The 19,251-nt window shown below is 37.7% G+C and overlaps 1 protein-coding gene across 2 annotated transcripts in view; it reads left to right on the top strand.

Moving 5' to 3' along the window:
• The window catches only part of Amph (amphiphysin), a 213,050-nt gene extending 195,873 nt beyond the window's left edge, over positions 1 to 17,177 (top strand). For both annotated transcript variants that reach the window (XM_027939668.2, XM_027939671.2), the window contains 4 exons: positions 6,931 to 7,134; positions 9,322 to 9,582; positions 12,009 to 12,110; positions 17,070 to 17,177. In XM_027939668.2, coding sequence (XP_027795469.1) covers positions 6,931 to 7,134; positions 9,322 to 9,582; positions 12,009 to 12,110; positions 17,070 to 17,177 — 675 coding nt within the window. The remainder of the gene's footprint in view (positions 1 to 6,930; positions 7,135 to 9,321; positions 9,583 to 12,008; positions 12,111 to 17,069) is intronic.
• The last annotated feature ends 2,074 nt before the right edge of the window (positions 17,178 to 19,251 follow it).

Below are 19,251 nucleotides of genomic sequence, written 5' to 3'. Positions count from 1 at the left end.
GTTTACACAGTCAGGTCCAAAGGGACTTTCTCCAGTTCTACTACCAGGTAGCGGAAGAGACAGAACTAAAACGCCAGCTTCTTCTCCGATGTTACTTCTACTCCATCATAGTTCCTTTTTTGCATATGAGAACATTCAGCCATCTGGACCTTCTAGCTTGGGATACTGCTAATCTCTAACTCATGAACATATTATAAATATCTAAGTGTTCAATTTCTAACTCTTCTCAGTTGCACTACAATGGGTGAATCCAGCCAATGAGCAGTTGAACCCCCCCCCCCACACACACACCCCATTTCTTGTGCTTTCTAAATAGTGAAATCTTTAGGACAATTGGCCTAAACAAGATAAAGAAGTTCTATCCAACTAATATCTTATTGGTATTTTTTATTGTGTAATTTGCCCTGTTGATAAAGGGATTTGATGACATAGTTTCTTAGGTTTCCCAATAGTACATGAATTTTTAAAAAATGCATCTTATTTTAAAGAGTGGCATTTGAAGAATGTGGGTGATTGCATCAGCTGTGTGTAAGGATGCACTCATATTCTTCATCAAATGCAGCTTGTTTGGAGATGTCAGTAGGAACCAGAGGGTACGAGGAGGTGCTCCAGTTCTCATAATTACGGTACAACTTCTGAATTTTAGGAGCGTGTTTTCTTCTCGATGCAGACTAGTGTGGAAAAACACAGAACATAGACTGTTCTAATCCTGCCTTACTGACTAGGTGAATTACTTAAACTCTGTTAGTTAACTTATCTAGAAAATGGGAATTACCTTTAATGGAGTGTTAGAGAACAATATGCAATGAATGTGAACCCTCTGAGTTGGCACCTGGAAAACTATAGATTCACAGTAAATGTCAGTTTTCCCCACAGGGAATGCACATCTAGAAACTGACAAGCAGAAGCCCTCTGTGCATCAGAATTATTATTCTTTATACTTGGGACAAATTGGTAAGCCTGGAATTTAGTGTTTGTTTTTTTTTCAGCCAGGGATCTCACAAAGAGAAATGTCAGGAAGATGCTATACACTGACTTAATTGTCTTGTAGCCATCAAAGGGTATATTATATTTAGCTAAAAATTGAAATATATACATCTTATTTTTTTACTTATCATTGATGTAATTTACTCAGGAATATTTTAGAGAACATGAAATACATTGTAGGAGGGCATAAATTGAAGATACTATGAGAAAACTGAAAACACTAAAAAGAGTACAAAAAATAAATTAACTTTTATCAGGACTCCTCCCCCCACACACACACACACACTTTAATGCAAAGCATAGGATTCCTTGAATTATAATAATGAGACTGAAATAGAGAAATATGTGGCAGTGTCATCCATCCCCACCCTAGGTACAAGGCAACTGGAAACTACCTCCCCTATCCCCAGATTATACAACTGCCCTTCTAAAGCATCAAGGCCTTGGGGCCTGCTCTTATTCCCATGCTACTACATCCTTTGGAACCTATATTTGAAGATTAAAATCAGGGGGTTATGTATAAAGACTTGATGAATCTCTCTCCAGCTCCTGATCTTCAGTATTTGAGCTGAAGTTTTCCTAGTTGAAGGAATTATTACATGTAGATGATACAAAATCACCATCAAAAGGCAAAATGAGGAGAGAATACTGTTTTTTATTTAATTGAAAGCTAAAAAACAAAGTTACACAAACGATTGGAAATAAAAAAGTGCTACAAAAAAAACCCACAATGAGATAGACCTCATATTCATACTTCTCAACACACAATCAGAAGTTGTTGTAGCTTTTCATATAGGTTTTGAGTTAAGACAAAATCACATTGTAGTAATCTACTCCAACTGAGTAGTGGGTCATGTATGAAAACATCAGAAAGACAGCTGTTAAGGGTCTGTGGATGCTCCATAAAATTTTTCAAAAACATTTTATGAAGATATATTGCAATTGACTGAAAGATGAATCCAGTCAATTTTATGGATAAGTTGAAGACATGGTAAAAGAAATGTAGCAACCTGTCAAATGAAGATCCTTGATGGTGAGCACTTGAAGGTTTGCTATACAATTCTTTTGATTTCTTATGTTTGCAATTTTCACAATGAAATATTTGGATAAACCTAAAAATTATTTCCATGGAGACACATAAATAAATAAAGATGGCAGTGTATTTAAATCATTTAAATATGTAGGCTGTACAATTATTTGTTTACAAACTGAAGAGCTCTTTCTCAGTTTGTCATTTATAATACTTAAAAACTGGCAGTCAACTGGTATTTAATGGTAGAAGAACTGTTAAACAAATGGTTAAATAAAAAATTAATAAAATGACTGTATAGCCATTGGTACAATTTTTCTAAGAAACAAGATCTGTGGGGGCTGGGGTTGTGGCTCAGTGGTAGAGCGCTTGCCTAGCATGCACAAGGCACTAGGTTCGATCCTCAGCACCACATAAATGTAAAATAAAGATATTGTGTCCACCTAAAACTAAAAAATAAATATATAAAAAAACACGGTCTGTGTTACCTAATGAAGGAATTTAACCCCCGTACAATTACAACATGAATACAAATACATAGAATATATCATGAGTGATTTCGTTTTATCATGTTTAAATCCCTGATATCCATTTTTTTAAAAATGGGAAATATGCTTATTCTCAGTTAAAATAATCTACCTTATAAATAAATGTGGAATTTCATACTTAGTTGAGGGAATATCTTCAGTTGTCCTCATCTAGAACAGTAACATTGGCAAGCTGCTTTTTAGGCATTGTTCAGAAATAATGCTGCCAACTAAACAATGAATGAATGAATAGATGACATCAACCTTGGCAATCACAAATTCTCCTACAGCCTGTGACTACTCTTACATGTTTTGGGGTTTCAGTCCTTGTGGTCTAGCTTTCAGAGTGACATCTCATGGAAGGGCTGGGCGTTTCTGTCACCCAATTCGGATTGCCTACTTTGCAGATTTGACACCTAGGCTGTTGTTGTACTGTATCCATCATTCCACTTCCAGAATATTTTGCTAACACAGTTATTGGTATTGAAAGGACCTTGGCATGAATGGCATAGTCATATTGCTTTCCTCCAAGGCAGAAGATAAGAAAGCAGGGAGGTCCATATGGTATAGTATAGTGAAAACCACAGCTCACCTTCCCCAAGAAGAATTCTGTGCTGGTAGATGTGACTTCTGTGGGATGCATATCCAAGTCAGCAGTAATACAGATGCCTGTGCCTCATAGACCTCATGGATATGGTAAACCACATGTATCCAAGGTCAGGGAGAACTTTTTCAGTCTCTCTTTGCATGAGATATTTCAACCATAAATATAGTTAGCCAATAGATAGTACAGTGTTAGCAGAAGATAGAATGATGGTGTTTTAAGATTTGAAGTGAAGAGAAAAATTGGATAGTATTGACTATCAGAATCTTGAGATACTTAGAGTAGTTTCAGTCCTCTGGTCTTCCTAGGTAATATTTTTTTAGAAGAGAAAATAGCAGTCATTTATCTCTGAGGTTTCCTAGCAGATATAACATCTACCGTACCAAGCAGGGTGTAGAAAATGTTTTTCTTTTCTAGATCTAAAAATAGTCAAAATGTGAGATGAATAAAAAGAATAAAAGAAGGTTAACTGTGGGACCCCAAACCCTTCCATTCTTTACTTAATTTATCTGGAGCTAACACCTAATTTTAGCAAGGGTGGGGAGGGGTCTTACTTTGCTTTGTTTTAATGTTGTTGTCAGTAAATATACATTGGAAATATTGAGAGGAGAGAAAAAACTGTGGAACAGATTCCAGACAGAAAGGGAAGATTTTCAGCCCAATCTCAGAAATAAAAAGCTATGGGGAAGTACAGAGAGTGAAAAATCCTTCTGTTTATGTAATGTTTTTAAACCCTGTCAAATCAAAGCAATACTGAACAGCATCTAGACAAATGGAAATTCATTACTAATGGACTCAGAAGGGAATGTGGGAGGGTTAATTTCTCTTTTCCTTTTTCAAATAGGTTTTTCAATGTATTTGGCTATTCCTCTCTAGAGTCAAAGTGCTGGTTTTCTTGGTACCTTGTATTTGACAGCATTTATTTCAATATTTTAGTGATTTTCATTTGTTACTATTCTTATACACAATTCTGTATATAAATTTTATCTATCTATCTATCTATCTATCTATCTATCTATCTATCTATCTATCTATTACAAAGTCAATTGCTGAGGTGCTGAGTCTGGGATACTTGCTTCTTTTAGCTTTGAGAACACGGGAGCAGTCAGACAGAGCCCTTGGCCTCCATCTGCTGGTGGTTGGTGTCAAAGCAACTATGCCATTAGGACTAAAGCATGTTTAGCCAACAAGCCCTGTTTAAATTATTCAGCAAAAGAAGGATGATAACATGTATATCTTGCAACATAAAATCTGATACAGTCAAATTGGTAGATATATAGAGAATAGAGATCAATTATGAACTAGTGATTAGAATTATATGAAATGAGTTAAAAAGTTTACCTTTTTGCCAGCACATCAAGTCACAGAAAAATATCCACTTAAAAAGAGGTCTGGTCAATTCAGGTGACAGAGAAATCTAATTACTAATAATATGTGCTTGGCATTTATGTATAGTTGGGGGTGTCCTATGAAATAACATAATGTCTGCTTTTTGATCTATAGTAATGTGTCTTTATGTGTTGGTGTGTGTGTAGTGGTACATATACTCTGTTTATCCATACAGTTTGTATGTATTTAGCGTCCATCTAGTTCAAAGCTATTGAAACCACTGGGATTCTCATAGGTGACAGATAAATAACTCAGAAGTGTGAACATACTACTTAACCTTCTACATTTGAGTCTTTAAGTTTATTATCTACACATTGTCTTTTTGAATGGTTTCCAATGTGGAAGAAACTTTGCTAGGTCTTTAATGTTCTGGTGAAAGTCTACTGATTTCTCTCAAAATAAAGCTATGAGTAATTGGGCACAGTGGCACATGCCTATAATCCCAACAACTCAGGAGGAAGGTTTGAGGCCAGCCCACTCAATTTAGTGAGACCCTGTCTTAAGAAAAAAAAAAATAAAGGATTTGGGGGTGTAACTCAGTGGTAGAGTGCACCTGGGTTCCATCCCCAGTACCACACATACACAAGCAATTGTTCATTGTTTTGGGGGGAATTAGGATGCACTCCTAATTTATGATCTGATTATTACTCTTTTGACAACAACAATAATAACATCCATAAAAAGATGGATGGTTCTGTAAAACAAGAGATGTAATTTTCTTAAATTTTTAAATGTGAATTTTCAGTCATTCACCAAAATATGAATCCCCAAGTAGTTATTAACCTACTCCAATAATTATCAGCATTAATGATTCAATTTAAACAATTATCTCTTACAATTCACATAAAAGAATTACTTTTCGCAACTCATGCGTTTTAATAACAGGGTAGAAAATAAAGAAATGAAGGCTATGTTCTGGCAAATAACTACATTTTGGATCATTGCTCACTTTGTAGGAAAGCCAAATTCTCATAATAGGAGGATTTTATATGAGAGAGAAAAGTAAATTTCTGAGAATATGAGTGGCACTTCATTATGTAACAAATAGCACAGCTATTTACATTTTTTTCATAAATGTAAAACTATGTTGTAGAAAAGGTACTTGGTAAGAAGTTATTTTTATTATTAAATTTATTGTAAGTTTGAGGCAGAAGAAAGGTCCCCCCCCCCAGGAAGTGACTTAACTTCTGGAAGATTCTCCACAAAGATTTGAAAATTTGTACTGAAATGAAGTTTTTCTAAAACTCTGATATTGCCTGATGAGGATGCTTCTGGAAAGTACATTATAACAAGGTTGGCTGTGTGGCTTATGTCCCTCATTTTCCATCTGATACCCACACAGAGTATGCTCCATGCCATGCCAGTGTTCAGAGGTTTCCAAGATTAGGACTTTCCTGACTTGATCAAAAGAACTGGGTAGAATTTATTCAGTAAAGGCAAGGAATAGCTGGTGCTAATCACATCTCTGAAAAAGATCAATTTTTGAAATCTGTATCCTGGGTATATTATATGAGATCAATCTAATATCCTTCCTCAGTATTTCTGATTTGAACCCCTCAGATCAGGTCTGCCAAGTGGATGTTATCAGAATCTTATTAAAGAGTCATACTCCAAACAAATTTGTTCAAAATTAAAACTTTTGATTACACTTCCTTTATTTTATTATTGCAAGTTTTTAATACTCCTTAAAACTTTTTTTTTCTATTTTGATTCTTCCAGTAAAGACCCCAAATATGATTTTGATGTTTCTCTGGCCCATATACAACTCTACAGAGGTTTGGATTATTTTAACACATATTTGATTACAAAAATTATTTTTCCATCATAGTCAGGAGATCTATTTGAGAAACCCTTCCTTTATTTTTCCCTGAGAATGATTTAACTTTGGAAACTTTCCCCACAAAAATTTGAAAATTTGTACTGAAATGCAATTTTTAAAAAAATTCTAATATTGCACAATGAGGCTGTTTTGCTATGTGACTTTCCTCTATGACCCAGATATTGGGACTTGTGACTTGGATGACCCCCCTCATTCAGTAACTTCTGCTTTCAGTCAAGAAAAATGGAAATAGCTTGTGAAGGGGAGGCCATGCACACCTTAAAAGTAGTGTCTCAGGAATGACATGTCACTTCCATTTAAACTCCATTTGCTACACCGTACTGCAGGGAAAGCTGAGCAATGTCAAATTGATGGGGGCTCAGGAAGAAGAGAGCTTTGATGATCTGATATCAGACTCTGCTGCACCCAAATCCTGGGATTTGTACATTACACACAGCAAGCTTTGAAATCTCATGAGATTCAACAGAGGGGAGAAAAGAGGTAGGGAAAGTTTGAGGCCTAGTGGGAAGCCCAAGAAGAATCAGACATGCCCTATTTTGTTTCTGCCTTACAGATCCCTGGAACTGATGCGGATGTGGCTGCAGGAACCACCTTACCAGCAGAGGGGGCCCTGGTAGAGGAAGCAGAGGCAGAGAAGGTAGCTCTCCCTGCAGAAGAGGGAGGAAGTCTAGAGGAGGCCAAAACTGATACTGAACCCACAGAGGTTACAGACAAGGACAGACCTCAACCAACAGAGACAGAAGCAGCAGTGCCTCAGGTCAGTATCCTCAAGAAAGAACATATGGGCAGACAGTGCTAGCTGGAGAGCTCTATCTGGGGGTTAATGGCGATAATGCTTTTCACATGGAATGGGTTTGTAGCCATCTTGTAAGTTCCCATTCCATCAAAAAATTACATATCCTTTAATTCTCAGAAAGAATGGTCCTAGCATCCACTTGATATCTGCCGGTTCTACACAGGTCCCCAGTGCCTATCGCTGATGGGGCCTAACCATAGGACGATGAAAAAGAAATGATACATGCATACCCATACGTACAGTAGCACGATTCACAATAGCCAAACTATGAAGCCAGGCTAGATATCCATCAATGGATGAATGGATAAAGAAAATGTGGTATTTATACACAATGGAGTTTTATTCAGCCACAAAAAGAATTAAAATTATGCACTTACAGGAAAATGGATGGAACTAGAGACCATCATGTTAAATGAAATAAGCCAAACTCAGAAGGTCAAGGGTCTTATGTTTTCTTATGGGAAGCTAGAGAGGAAAAAGGAAAAGAAAGGTAGGGGAGGGCAGTGATCTCAGGAAAATCAAAGGGAGATCAGTAGAGGAGAGGAACCATGGGGTGAGAGGCAGGGAGGAAGGGGGTTAGTGCTGGGGAATGATATTAGCCAAGTTATATTGTTATGTTATGTGCATTTATGAACATGTAATAACAAATCCCATCAGTATGCACACCTAAAATGCACTAATAAAAATATGGGGAAAAAAGAAAGTAAAAAAGGAAACTGTAATAAAGTGACAGAAGAAAGGAATGGAGCATAGATAATAAAGAAAATGAAAATGGTGGCCTAGTACGGTGATGCACACCTGCAATCCCAGCAGCTCAGGAGGCTGGGACAGGAGGATCACAAGTTCAAAGCCAGCCTGAGCAAAAGTGAAGTGTTAAGCAACTCAGTCAGACCCTATCTTTAAATAAAATACAAAATACAGAGCTTGGGATGTTGCTCAGTGGTTGAGTTCCCCTGAGTTCAATCCCTGGTACCAAAAATAAATAAATAAATAAAAATGGTGGGAAGACCAGAGAAAGAATAGAACAATAGTCTGTTGTAAGGAATGAGGAAATGCCCATAAAGGGCTTAGCCCAGTGTCACGCACATAGTGAAAAATCAATATTAGCAGTGAAAATGTCACTGGAGTCCCAGGTCAGGGGTTTGCCTCTGGGGGTCCTAATAGGCTGGAGTTGGTTTCCCACTCTCATCAGGAATAATATAAAAAGAAAAATTAATTCATTGCAATTTTGCCAAACTGGGAAGACAGCTATTCTGTCTTGCCTGCTGCTTCCTAGAAGCATTGGGATTAAATAGGGAAGAACAAAGCAAGGAGGGCAAAAATAGACATTTGTCTATTTAGTCAGGCTCCTGGACCAGAGGTGTGTCATCATTCTGGTTGTTTGGGTCCCATTGACATCCTCCTGGTGCTAGGGACCCAGGTTTTAGGGGACAGTTTCTGTTCCACTTCCTTTTTCATTTGATGAATGCCTGTAGGAAGTTAAGGTGGTGAAATAATTAACAAGATAATGGCTAGACTCCTTCTTTTTCAACTTTAAAGGAGCAGCTGTTACACTGGGAAGCCAACTGTTACAAAATTGTATTAGTATTGTTACTCTTTTGTGCTTATGAAGAGTGCCTCAGAATCACCAGCAGGCTTCTTTTACCAAGGGCCTATCCATAGGTTCCATGTTCAAATGTGGGCTGTTAAATACATTCGTGGATTCGGAACTAGCCCCAATCCATCAGTGCTACAGAGCAGCACACAAAATCAACACAGCACAGCTCTTGCGATTGGGACAGCAATGGACTGCTGCAAAAGTGAAATCAGCCTGCATGGAATCCTTCCTGGCATTTCCTGCTCAGGATTATTCCCTGACCCCACATGATACAGCTTCTTCCCCTTAAGTCTCCGTCCCTCCTCCCAGTTTCCACGGACTTACCAAGCTGTGTGACTGCTCAAGGATCCAAGCATGAATCCCACTGAGGGTTTAGTACTTAGAAGAGACAGAAAGGAAGCCAAGGTACAAGACAGAGACCCAAAGTTCAAAAGCCTTCTGGGCTGAGGGAACAGCAGGTGGATAGTGGGGCAGGGAAGTGTAAGTGGCTGAGGAAGACATTTATTGTTATTCAGGCTCTGCTTGACACCACTGCCTTCTTCTTCCTCCAGGAGAAGGTCATCCCTTCTGTTGTCATTGAGCCCGCCTCCAACAACGAAGGGGAAGGAGAACATGAAATGACCCTGGGTGCAGAGACTAAGGAGGCCACTGAGGATGTGGCTCCTCTGGGCCCTACCAGTGAGACGCCAGAGCTGGCCACAGAACAGAAGCCCCCAGAGGACTCTCAAGCCCTGCCTTCCGCACCAGCGGGTGCTACTGATCAATTTGCAGGAGAGGCCTCTCCAGAAGTGCCTCCTGGCTTTCTCTACAAGGTCTTCCTCATGGTCATTTGTCCTTTCTTTGCCTCAACCCTTCTTCAATCCCCAAAAAAACTTTTGGTGTTTTGATATGTTACTTGTACTTTTTTTCAATAATATTGTTTTTTCTCATAACTGCTTTCCTTCACCTCAACTCACCTTGGAAAATGGCAGGAGTTCTATGCTGCAGGACAAGCAAAACCTACAGTAATACTTTCCATGTTTTAGCAAAGAATAATAAATGAGAAGTTCACTACAGGGCACTCCTCCTGGGTGATAAAGGGGTTAATTTCCCCCAGCCTGACTGTCCAGCATGGCTCAGACCAGTTCCTCCAAGTCACCTGTTTACCAAGGTGCTCCCCAAAGGGATCATCAGGGCAGGAAGCAAGAAGCACTAGTGCATAACAGTAGGGAGCCAATAAATATTCTCAAACGAATAAAGATATTAATAGGTTTCTGTGAAAAGGAAGAAATGGGAGCCTACATTAATGGGAAGAAGGTTCTTCCCAGAGAGGCTACTTATAGTCTTCATAAACTCAATGGTCCTCAGCCCACAAAATGAGCAGTTGCTTAAAAACCCTGGCATAAGCCAAGTGTTAAAGGCAGATAGGGCTCTCTAATAGAACCTGGTTAGGAATTTTTAATTCTGTAAGTTGGTTTTATATTTCCAAATACAGCTACTTTTTTTTTTTTTGCCTTTAAAGAGTGTTAAATTTGCATGTATTCATGGGGTAGCATTAAATAGTGGAATGTTCTCCTTTAGAAAGTGATGGCTGTCTTGCTACCTCAAGGGGGTGTGGTATGGGTATTCTATATTTATAAATATATGAATATGGAGAATTCTGCAGGTTAGGGGGCTGTGTCCAGCTGTGTTGTGTTTTAACTAGAGCACATGAAGGCAAGGAAGCCATGTGCCAGGCAAGGCCAAGGCAGGCGGGGCCATCCCTGGCTTCCTTGCTGACTGGTGTAATGTAGACATATTATTTAACCCTTCTCTAGGCCTCAGTTTGTGATCAGAGGAGTTAATTTTGTATATAGTATTTCCAGCTCTTTTATTTTATGATTCTTTAAAATATATATTTTAAAAGCATGTTGTTTAATCTCATGGATGGGTTTTAGGAGAGGGACATGAGAGAAATTAAACTGCCAAGACTGTCTAGTCATTCAAGCTGGGAGATGGGGTAATGGATGTTCATTACGTTGTTCTTTCTGCTTTTTTCTTTTCTTTCTGTTTCTTTTGTTTGTTTGTTTGTTTTTACTGGGGATTAAACCCAAGGGCACTTAACCACTGAGCCACATTGCCAGTCCCTCTTTTTAAATTTTTTATTCTGGGGTTTTACTAAGTTGCTAAGGCTGGCTTTGAACTTGTGATCCTCCTGCCTCAGTCTCCCAAGCTTCTGGGATTACAGGCATGCACTACCATGCCCAGCTTTTTGCTTTTTTTCTATAATATGATTTTAAAAAGATATTTTTGAAGGGGTAAAGTAAAACAGGTTGTCATAGTAGGACAAGAAAAGGATCAAGTTTATTTACAAAGAAATTGATCACAGAGATTAATTAAATAATAATTCCTATACAATATGCAAGTGATAGTTTTTAGTTATTTGACAGAAGCCAGAGTTAGAGGAACTTTCAGCAGGGCATTTTTAGTTCAAGTTAAACAACAAAATATAATAAAGCATCAGTGATTATAATATTAAAGTCGTTGAAAAAGAGATGATGAATTAAAAAGTAAATAATAGAATATTCTCCGATATTGCAGGGGGCATTGCATTACTAAATATACATTGCAAATGGCCTCATAGAAGTTCATATAAGTCAGTAAGAATCAAGGGTATTAAGTAAACAACAATAGTATTTCCTTTTTGTCTTTAGAGGTCTTCTTTTTCCTTGGAGTGTGTGTTAGTCTCTTTTCTATTACTATCATGAAATACCCAGGACTGGATACTTTATGAAGAAAAGAGGTTTATGTAGCTCACAGTTCTGGAGGTTCAAGAGCATGACTCTTGCTTTGGGAAGGGTGCCCTCAGCTGAATCACATGGCAGATGGTGTTGTGGGAAGTAGGAGGAAATCACATGATGAGACAGGAAACCAGAGCATGGGAAAGGGCTAGTCTTATTCTTCTATAATAACCCTCTTACAAAACTAACAAGGGTCCTATGAGAATTACATTAATCCCTTTTGAAGGAGCTGCCCTAATGACCTCCTGCTACACGCTACCTCTTAAAGGTTCCCTTCCCTCCCATACCACCACACTGGGGACCAACCCTCCAGCACATGAACCTCTTGGGTACACCTCACATTAAACCCTGTCTGTATCTTCATCTTTTTATCCCACTTGAAGAATGCTGCTAAGCATGCCTGCTTATCATCTGACTAAGAAACCATGCTTTTACATCTCTTCTTTCTAAAATTAATAAGTTCTTTAAATGTTTTGCAGGTGGAAACACTACATGATTTTGAGGCAGCAAATTCAGATGAACTTACCCTACAAAGGGGTGACGTGGTGCTGGTGGTCCCTTCGGATTCAGAAGCTGATCAGGTAAAAGGTTGGAAGATGCTTCAGGCCAGCTTGGTTTTTCCTGAGGGACAGTAGGACACAGTGACTTCCTAAAAACACCTCTGTTCTCTCAGATGCTGCAGTCCAATTCTGAAAAGGGCTTAGGGCTTTGGACCCCAGCACACTATTAGCTTCATTTTAAGGACACCCTTCCCGGATGTTTTGCATGATTTCATTTGTATGCAATTAAATGATCTTATTCTATGACCATTCCTAGGGATGTCATGATACCATTCTTCAGGAAATACAGAATTTGCTTGCGAATCCCCTTCAAAATCCCCTTCAACCCTGAGGGCTGAAGGTTAACTGGGAAATAACAGGGGAGAACTTTCTGGGGAGATGGAAATGCTAGGTATTGTGATGGGGTGTGGGTATGTTTGTCAAAATTAGTTGAACTGTACCCTCACAACTCTGCATTATTGTAATGTTTAAATTATACCCAGCCTTAAAAGAAATCCCATTGCAGAACAAACAGCAACCTCCAAAACCTTCCTAGTAGAGTGGTCTGATACTAAGGTGCTGGGAACTCCCATTTTATTCCTGTTCAAGATTTGTGGACTCTTGAAAGAGGTATATCCATGGGTCTCTGAATGCGTTTTTCTGGAGCAAAGATCTGTGACTTCCATTCTACTTCTAAAGAGATATATGAGTCCTTGCCATAAAAAAAGTAAATTTGACCACCACAGAGTTTGAGATTAAGATTTATACAGCTCCAACCTTTTGTTCTTTCTTTTGGTGATGACACCTGCCTCCAACATAAATCAGGGGCTGGTCAAGCACCCAGAGTCTCTGCCACAATAAGATTAGAATTTAACAAAAACAATGAAAGCCCCAGTGCTTAAAAAATTTTAAATGCACTTCTAAATATTTCATGGGTCACAGAAATAATAGTGTAAATTTAAAAAAATGATAATTATCATTGATTCTTAGTTTTAAGCCTAAGAATATGAATGAGGGTCAAGTTGAACAGAAAGCATATAGAAGGAAGGAAAAAAATAAAAATAAATTCATAAATGAATGCAATAAAACAAAACCTAAAACATATAGCCAAAAGTTGGCTCCTTGAAAGGATTAACACTATTATTATTAAAATCTTAAAAAGACTTTTCCATAAAAAGTGACAAAGCATAATTATTAATATAGGCAAAAAAAATCAACCATTGCAAAAACATTAAAGATTCCATTATATAGGTTTATATTTGTTTTACATTCACCATAAATTAATCTTTTTAAATTTTTATTATTTATTTATTTAGATATTAGGAATTGAACCCAGAGCCTCATGCATGCTAGATAAGCACTCTACCACTGAACTACATCCCATCCCTATAAATTAATTTTTAAAGAAATAAAATTTTTAAAAACCCATCTTTTACATTTACCAACATGTTTTCTAGTTCTAATGTTCTTCATTCCTTCTGATAAATTGAGTTTTTACTTATTTTCATTTCCTTTCTGGTTGAAAAATTTCCTTTAGCAATTCTCAAAGTACTAATCTGCTGGCAACTTATCTTGTCAGCTTCTGTTTATCTGGAATTGTCTTCATTTGTGTTCATTTTTAAAGATAGTTTCATAAGGGGAAGAAGTCTGAATTGACTTTTTTCTTTTAAGACTTCTAATTGTTGTTTCATTGTTTTACAGTCTTTCTTATTTATAATTAGAAATCAGATGTGATTTGTTTAATATTATTTTTCAATGTACAATGTAACTTCCATGACACATTTCTCTGTGTGTTTGGCTTGCACTGATTTGACTATACTGTGGTTAGGTGGTGTTTTTGTGTATGATTTCATACGTGGGGCTCACTGAGCTCTTTAGACTTGCAACTTGATTTTTTCCATTATATTTGGAAAACTTTCAGCTATTATTTCTTTTAATTTTTTTCAGTCTCATTCTTTTTTTTTTTTCTGGATTTCCAATTATTCTATGTCCATGTTCTTCATTTCTAAGATTCTGGTTTTGTTGTTTTTTTGCAGTGGGGAGGGATTGACATATATTTTCTATCGTTACATGATTTCTGTTATCTGTCTTCTAGTACCCTGACTCTTTCTTTGCAGCTTTGAATTTGTTGTTAAGCTAACCCAGTGACTTTTCTGTTTCAGATATTATGCTTATACAGTTCAAACATTTCTTTGTTGTTCTTTTCTATAATTTCCATTTCTTTGCCAAGATTTTCCATCTGTTTTCTTGTTATCACTGTCTTTCAATTTAGGTTCTTGACAATATTTATAATAACTGCTTTAAATTGCTTACTGATAATTTCAAATGATTAATACCTACCACTTCAGGGCGTATTTACATTGATTGCCTTTTATCTTTAGAGCCATCTTTTTTGTTTTTTTCCTTCTGTGTAATAATATTTATATTAATACTGAACATAGAGGTAGATAATCTCCAATGACTATGTTCTGTTTATTTTTGTTCTAGCAGATATTTAAATCACTGCATAATTACCTTTAATTTGTGGAAGTTGGTTTTATACTGTTAAGGTTGGGTGCCTTTAGTTAGCATTGATTCTTAGTCCTGGGACTTTTTATGTCTAAGTCATGGATTCCTGGGATATCAATAGAAAATCCACAGGCCTTATTAATACTTTTAATTTGCTGGAATGCAAACTCCAAACCCCATGCACTCCCCATTTGCAATGCCTAAATCTCTACTCGATTTTTCAGCCGAGTTCTGCTATTGTTTTCCTCCGTGGTTCTTGGAGTACGCCTTATGCATGCAAGCTTGGGGGTCAGCCAAGGATTTCAAGAAGTGCCTCTGCATAATTGGGAACCCCACCATGGCTCCCTCCTTTACAATCTATCTGCCTATAAATGTACAGTTTCTCCAGCAGCCCTAAACTCTTTCTTCCGAATGCCCAATGTCACATGGACTGAGGACAGGATCAGCTTAGGTCTCACCTGCTGCACTCCTTGAAGAGTTGTGCCCATGATTAATGCCTACCTCATTATATGTACACTTGTACTGTTTTTTTTTTTTTTGGGGGGGGGGGTACCAGGGATTGAACTTATGGACATTCAACCACTGAACCACATCCCCAGCCCTATTTTGTATTTTATTTAGAAACAGGGTCTCACTGAGTTGCTTAGTGCGTCACTTTTGCTGAGGTTGGCTTTGAACTTTCGATTATACCACCTCAGCCTCCTGAGCCGCTGGGATTATAGTTGTGCAGCACTGTACCCACCTATGTAGACTTGTATTTTATGTTACATATTTTATAACAAATATATAGATAGATTTATATAGAGATACACACATATATACATGTGCATGTAGAGAGAGTTATTCTAGTATTTCTAATTATTCTTTGCAGAATCATTTATCTAATTGAAATTATTCTGCCATTATCAGAATGGGAAATCCTTGTCTACCACATATTTTAAGCAATTAAGGAAATTAATAAGGAAAATCTAATTAATAAGGAAAAATCTAATTTTTCTTCACTAAGATTTGGGATTAGCTAATATTCTTAGTTTGAGATTTAAGTTTTATTTCAGAATATATATGTTGAAATATATCTTGATTATGGGTTTTTGGAAGTGTTTGGCTTTTTTTCCTTTATTGAACCAATTTTAAAATGCTTGACTCTATTTGGCCCCCATTAGATTTTTTACTCACTATAAATAAAGGCAAATATAGACAATTGTGTGGAGGGAAATGACCTTTTATATTGCATACTAGAGGTTTAGAAAATATTTAGTTACCATCTTTTACTTTAAGGAGGACTTTGTCCTTCACATATACGGCATCATAATTTTAAAGAGGCACTTTTCCTCATCAGCGAGAATATTATCAGTTATTTTATTGGGTCATTTTTTTTCTCAGTATTTTTTCTTTTTTTCTGCCTTCAAAAATTGGCCTGTCTAAGTGCTTATATTTCTTGTCTGTATGGCAGCATCAATTTATAGTCTCAGATGATATCAAAAGGGAATGTATTCAGCTTCTTTATTTAATTTTTGAGACCTCATTTTATCTGATGTACTTGAACTGTGCTGGGGATTGGTTCAGATTAAATCTGGCCATCTTTCATCCTAAGTGAGATCTTTTCCTGCGCTGGTTAACATAATAAAGAGTCATTTCCCACTAGTCTCTCTTCATTCGGTCTCAGTCTGCATGCTTCCAACTCCACTGTGTCCAGCGGGGCTCTGCTTACCTGCTGAAGGCCGAAGGCAGTCAGTGGCCTTTGCTTCTCGGTTTTAAGTATCCTCTCCTATTTTATAAGCCAATCATGGATTGGGTTCTTGAACCTTTCTATGGTTTAAAGTCTTTATTTTGATAATGGTTTTCCTCCCATATGACAGAAAAATGTTAATTTATAAAGAATATATGAATATCTCCGATATGAATGTCCCAATATTAAAATGCTTTGTAGTTTATATAAACTTGAAATATCAGGCATTAATAGCAGCAGCAGCAGCAGCAGCAGCAACAACAACAAAATCAGGCAGTACATATGTAACTTTTAGTCTTTGTTATGACCTGGATAGGGTGTTTATTGGGCTTATATGATGTGAGCTGTGGAGCAGAGACTCTTCCTGAAAACAAGTGGCTCAGGGTGAAATACAAACTTTCTGTAACCTTCCCCAGGAGTCCTTTGAATTCTCAGGATACTGGACCCACATGTTCCTTGAACACTATGTATTCTTTGTTCTCAGGCTATGATCTAGATGACATCAATTCACTATGCCATCATACAAAACTAGAATGTTAATTCAATTAACCCTATAGAGTAAATAAATAATTTCAAATGTTCATTCTTTTTCTTTCACTCCTAAATTATTTGCTTTCCCCACTGGTCATATCCCACCACTTCACATGTACCATGACATCAGGGCAGAACCACAACACTGATTCAACAAATCACATATTAGTTCTTGGAAGTACACATGCTTCTGGTAGTTAATGAAACCCTGAAAGGCTGTCCTTGTCTTGCAGGATGCAGGCTGGCTGGTGGGAGTGAAGGAGTCAGACTGGCTGCAGTACAGAGACCTGGCCACCTACAAAGGCCTCTTTCCAGAGAACTTCACTCGACGCCTGGAGTAAGGCTGCGAGTATTTCCGAAAGAGCTCAATGACTGGGTTTTTAAACCTTCGCAAAATCCCAAGGAGTTCACTTTTGCTATTACACTCTTAACGATTTCCAGACTGACGCCAGACAAAGCTGGGCAAGACCTTCGGTAGAGCATGTGTGCAAAAGGTGTAAGAGGAAAACAAATGCGAATTAAGGAAAAAACCCTCACTCAGTTCCCATGTGGTCGATTACAGGTTTGTTTGTGCTTTGTCCCAACTGTGGACACTGTTGTACTTGATTCCCCTCCCACCAATTCTAAAGTAGCTTTCTCCAGACCAGACCTTAATTTCTCTGCACCAAGTGTACGGTATCCAGTGGCTGCCCTGCAGAAGATGTGATGAATTGTCCTGTAGTACAAGATTATCTTATTCTCTCCCTTTCAAGTTTACTGTGTTTAAAACTAAACTGCTGCAAATGTTCTCAATTGTCTTTTTCTGCACACCTACATATACATATATATACAGACACACAGTCACACGAGCTAGTTCCCATGACTGCTGGATCTATGTGTATGCAGAAGGCTACATATGCATAGTTGCTTTCTTTCCTTTCCGTTGTAGCTCTTTGCCTTTCGAGTGTCATTGATACATGCATTGCTCTTATTCTGTCTGGCATTACAGTTGCAGTTTTGCCTCAGGGCAAAACCAGCCATCCCATTGCCAAAACAGTCAACAGTATCTGTGTTTGTCATGTGCAGTTTTCAAGATGAAATGACAAATAGCACGTCCAAGCTGCTGCCCCTCTGGAGAAAGCAGGGCCCGATTACACAGCTGTCCAACTGCTGTGGCTAGAGCAAGGTTAGTCCAGGACGAGCAGCTAAGTGGTCTTCACTTCTGCCTTTACCAGAATGGCTAGACGATGGGGCATATTAATCCATCCCTCCCCAAAGAACCTATTTAAAATAGCTCCTATATATTCCCACATCTTTATATTTATGCAATTCATCTTCACAGATTTGTCCTAAAAGAAAATAGGTGATGTATGCTGTATCCACAAATCATCTGTAATAATTATGTTTTCCGTGCTGTGTCATTCCAAATAAACCTTTGGTAATCTCTAACAATTACCCTAATTCCTTTTTATGAGTCTTTTTTTTTAAACAAACAAACAAACAAAAACCCCCAAATCCTTTTTCCAGTTGGACACACTACTTGAAACAATTTATATTGGAGTTGTTATTTGTGCAGAAATATGCTTGTTCCTCCTGGGTTGTGCTCCATAGCCCCTTGTCTCTTCCCCTCCCCCTTCATTCCAGTCATTGCTGGTCATTCAGTGTTCCTTGATAACCAGCAATTACTAGAGCACAAATAACAGCTAAGGAGGGAGACACCTTAAAGGTGTCGGCTGTGGACCCCCGGTCTGTGAATCACTGACAATCTTACAACTTTCATAATCAGCAATTTCTTTCCATGCCAGCCTCATTTTTTTGGTCACTTTTCTTTCTGGCATGTTTATGTTTGTAGGTACATAAAATATTTAATCCAGTGGAATAGAAAAGTCAATTCATGGGGCCATTGTTACCAGAAGAGGATTCTTACAAAAACATTTCATTTTTATTTAGACGCCTCTCCTCTAATATAATTCTGTACACAGTCCAGGCTAATCAAGAATGTGCATTCTTAGACTTTTAAGTGTGGTAATTATTTCTGATTCATGGTTCAAATTCTCCTGGTAGATTACTGAATTTGATGCTTTAAGTATTAATAGGGAGATTGTTATTATTGACCCATGGTTTTTCAAAGGGCTAATTTTCAGGGAAGATGGGTCATCATGAATGCTGGTTTAGTTGCAAGAAAATAGCATGCCACGGCCCAGAAGCATGGCTGTTGATTTAGCAAGAGAAATGCAGCAGTGTGAGGTTTATAATAGAACACCTGTAATATGGATACTGCATAAGGGATGCTAAAAGTCAAGACTGAAAAATGTGTTCTAATAATAATATGCACCTCATGTTCTACGAAGATAATTGCCACATCTCCTGGAGCAGTTATTCTGAAATTCCTATTGTACTTCTGCCCATAGTGTCCCTGCCAATGCACAGTTTGAT

This window comes from Marmota flaviventris, chromosome 1 (genome assembly GCF_047511675.1).
Source record: "Marmota flaviventris isolate mMarFla1 chromosome 1, mMarFla1.hap1, whole genome shotgun sequence".
Taxonomy (NCBI): domain Eukaryota; kingdom Metazoa; phylum Chordata; class Mammalia; order Rodentia; family Sciuridae; genus Marmota; species Marmota flaviventris.
This window is presented reverse-complemented; position numbering and strand designations above follow the sequence as displayed.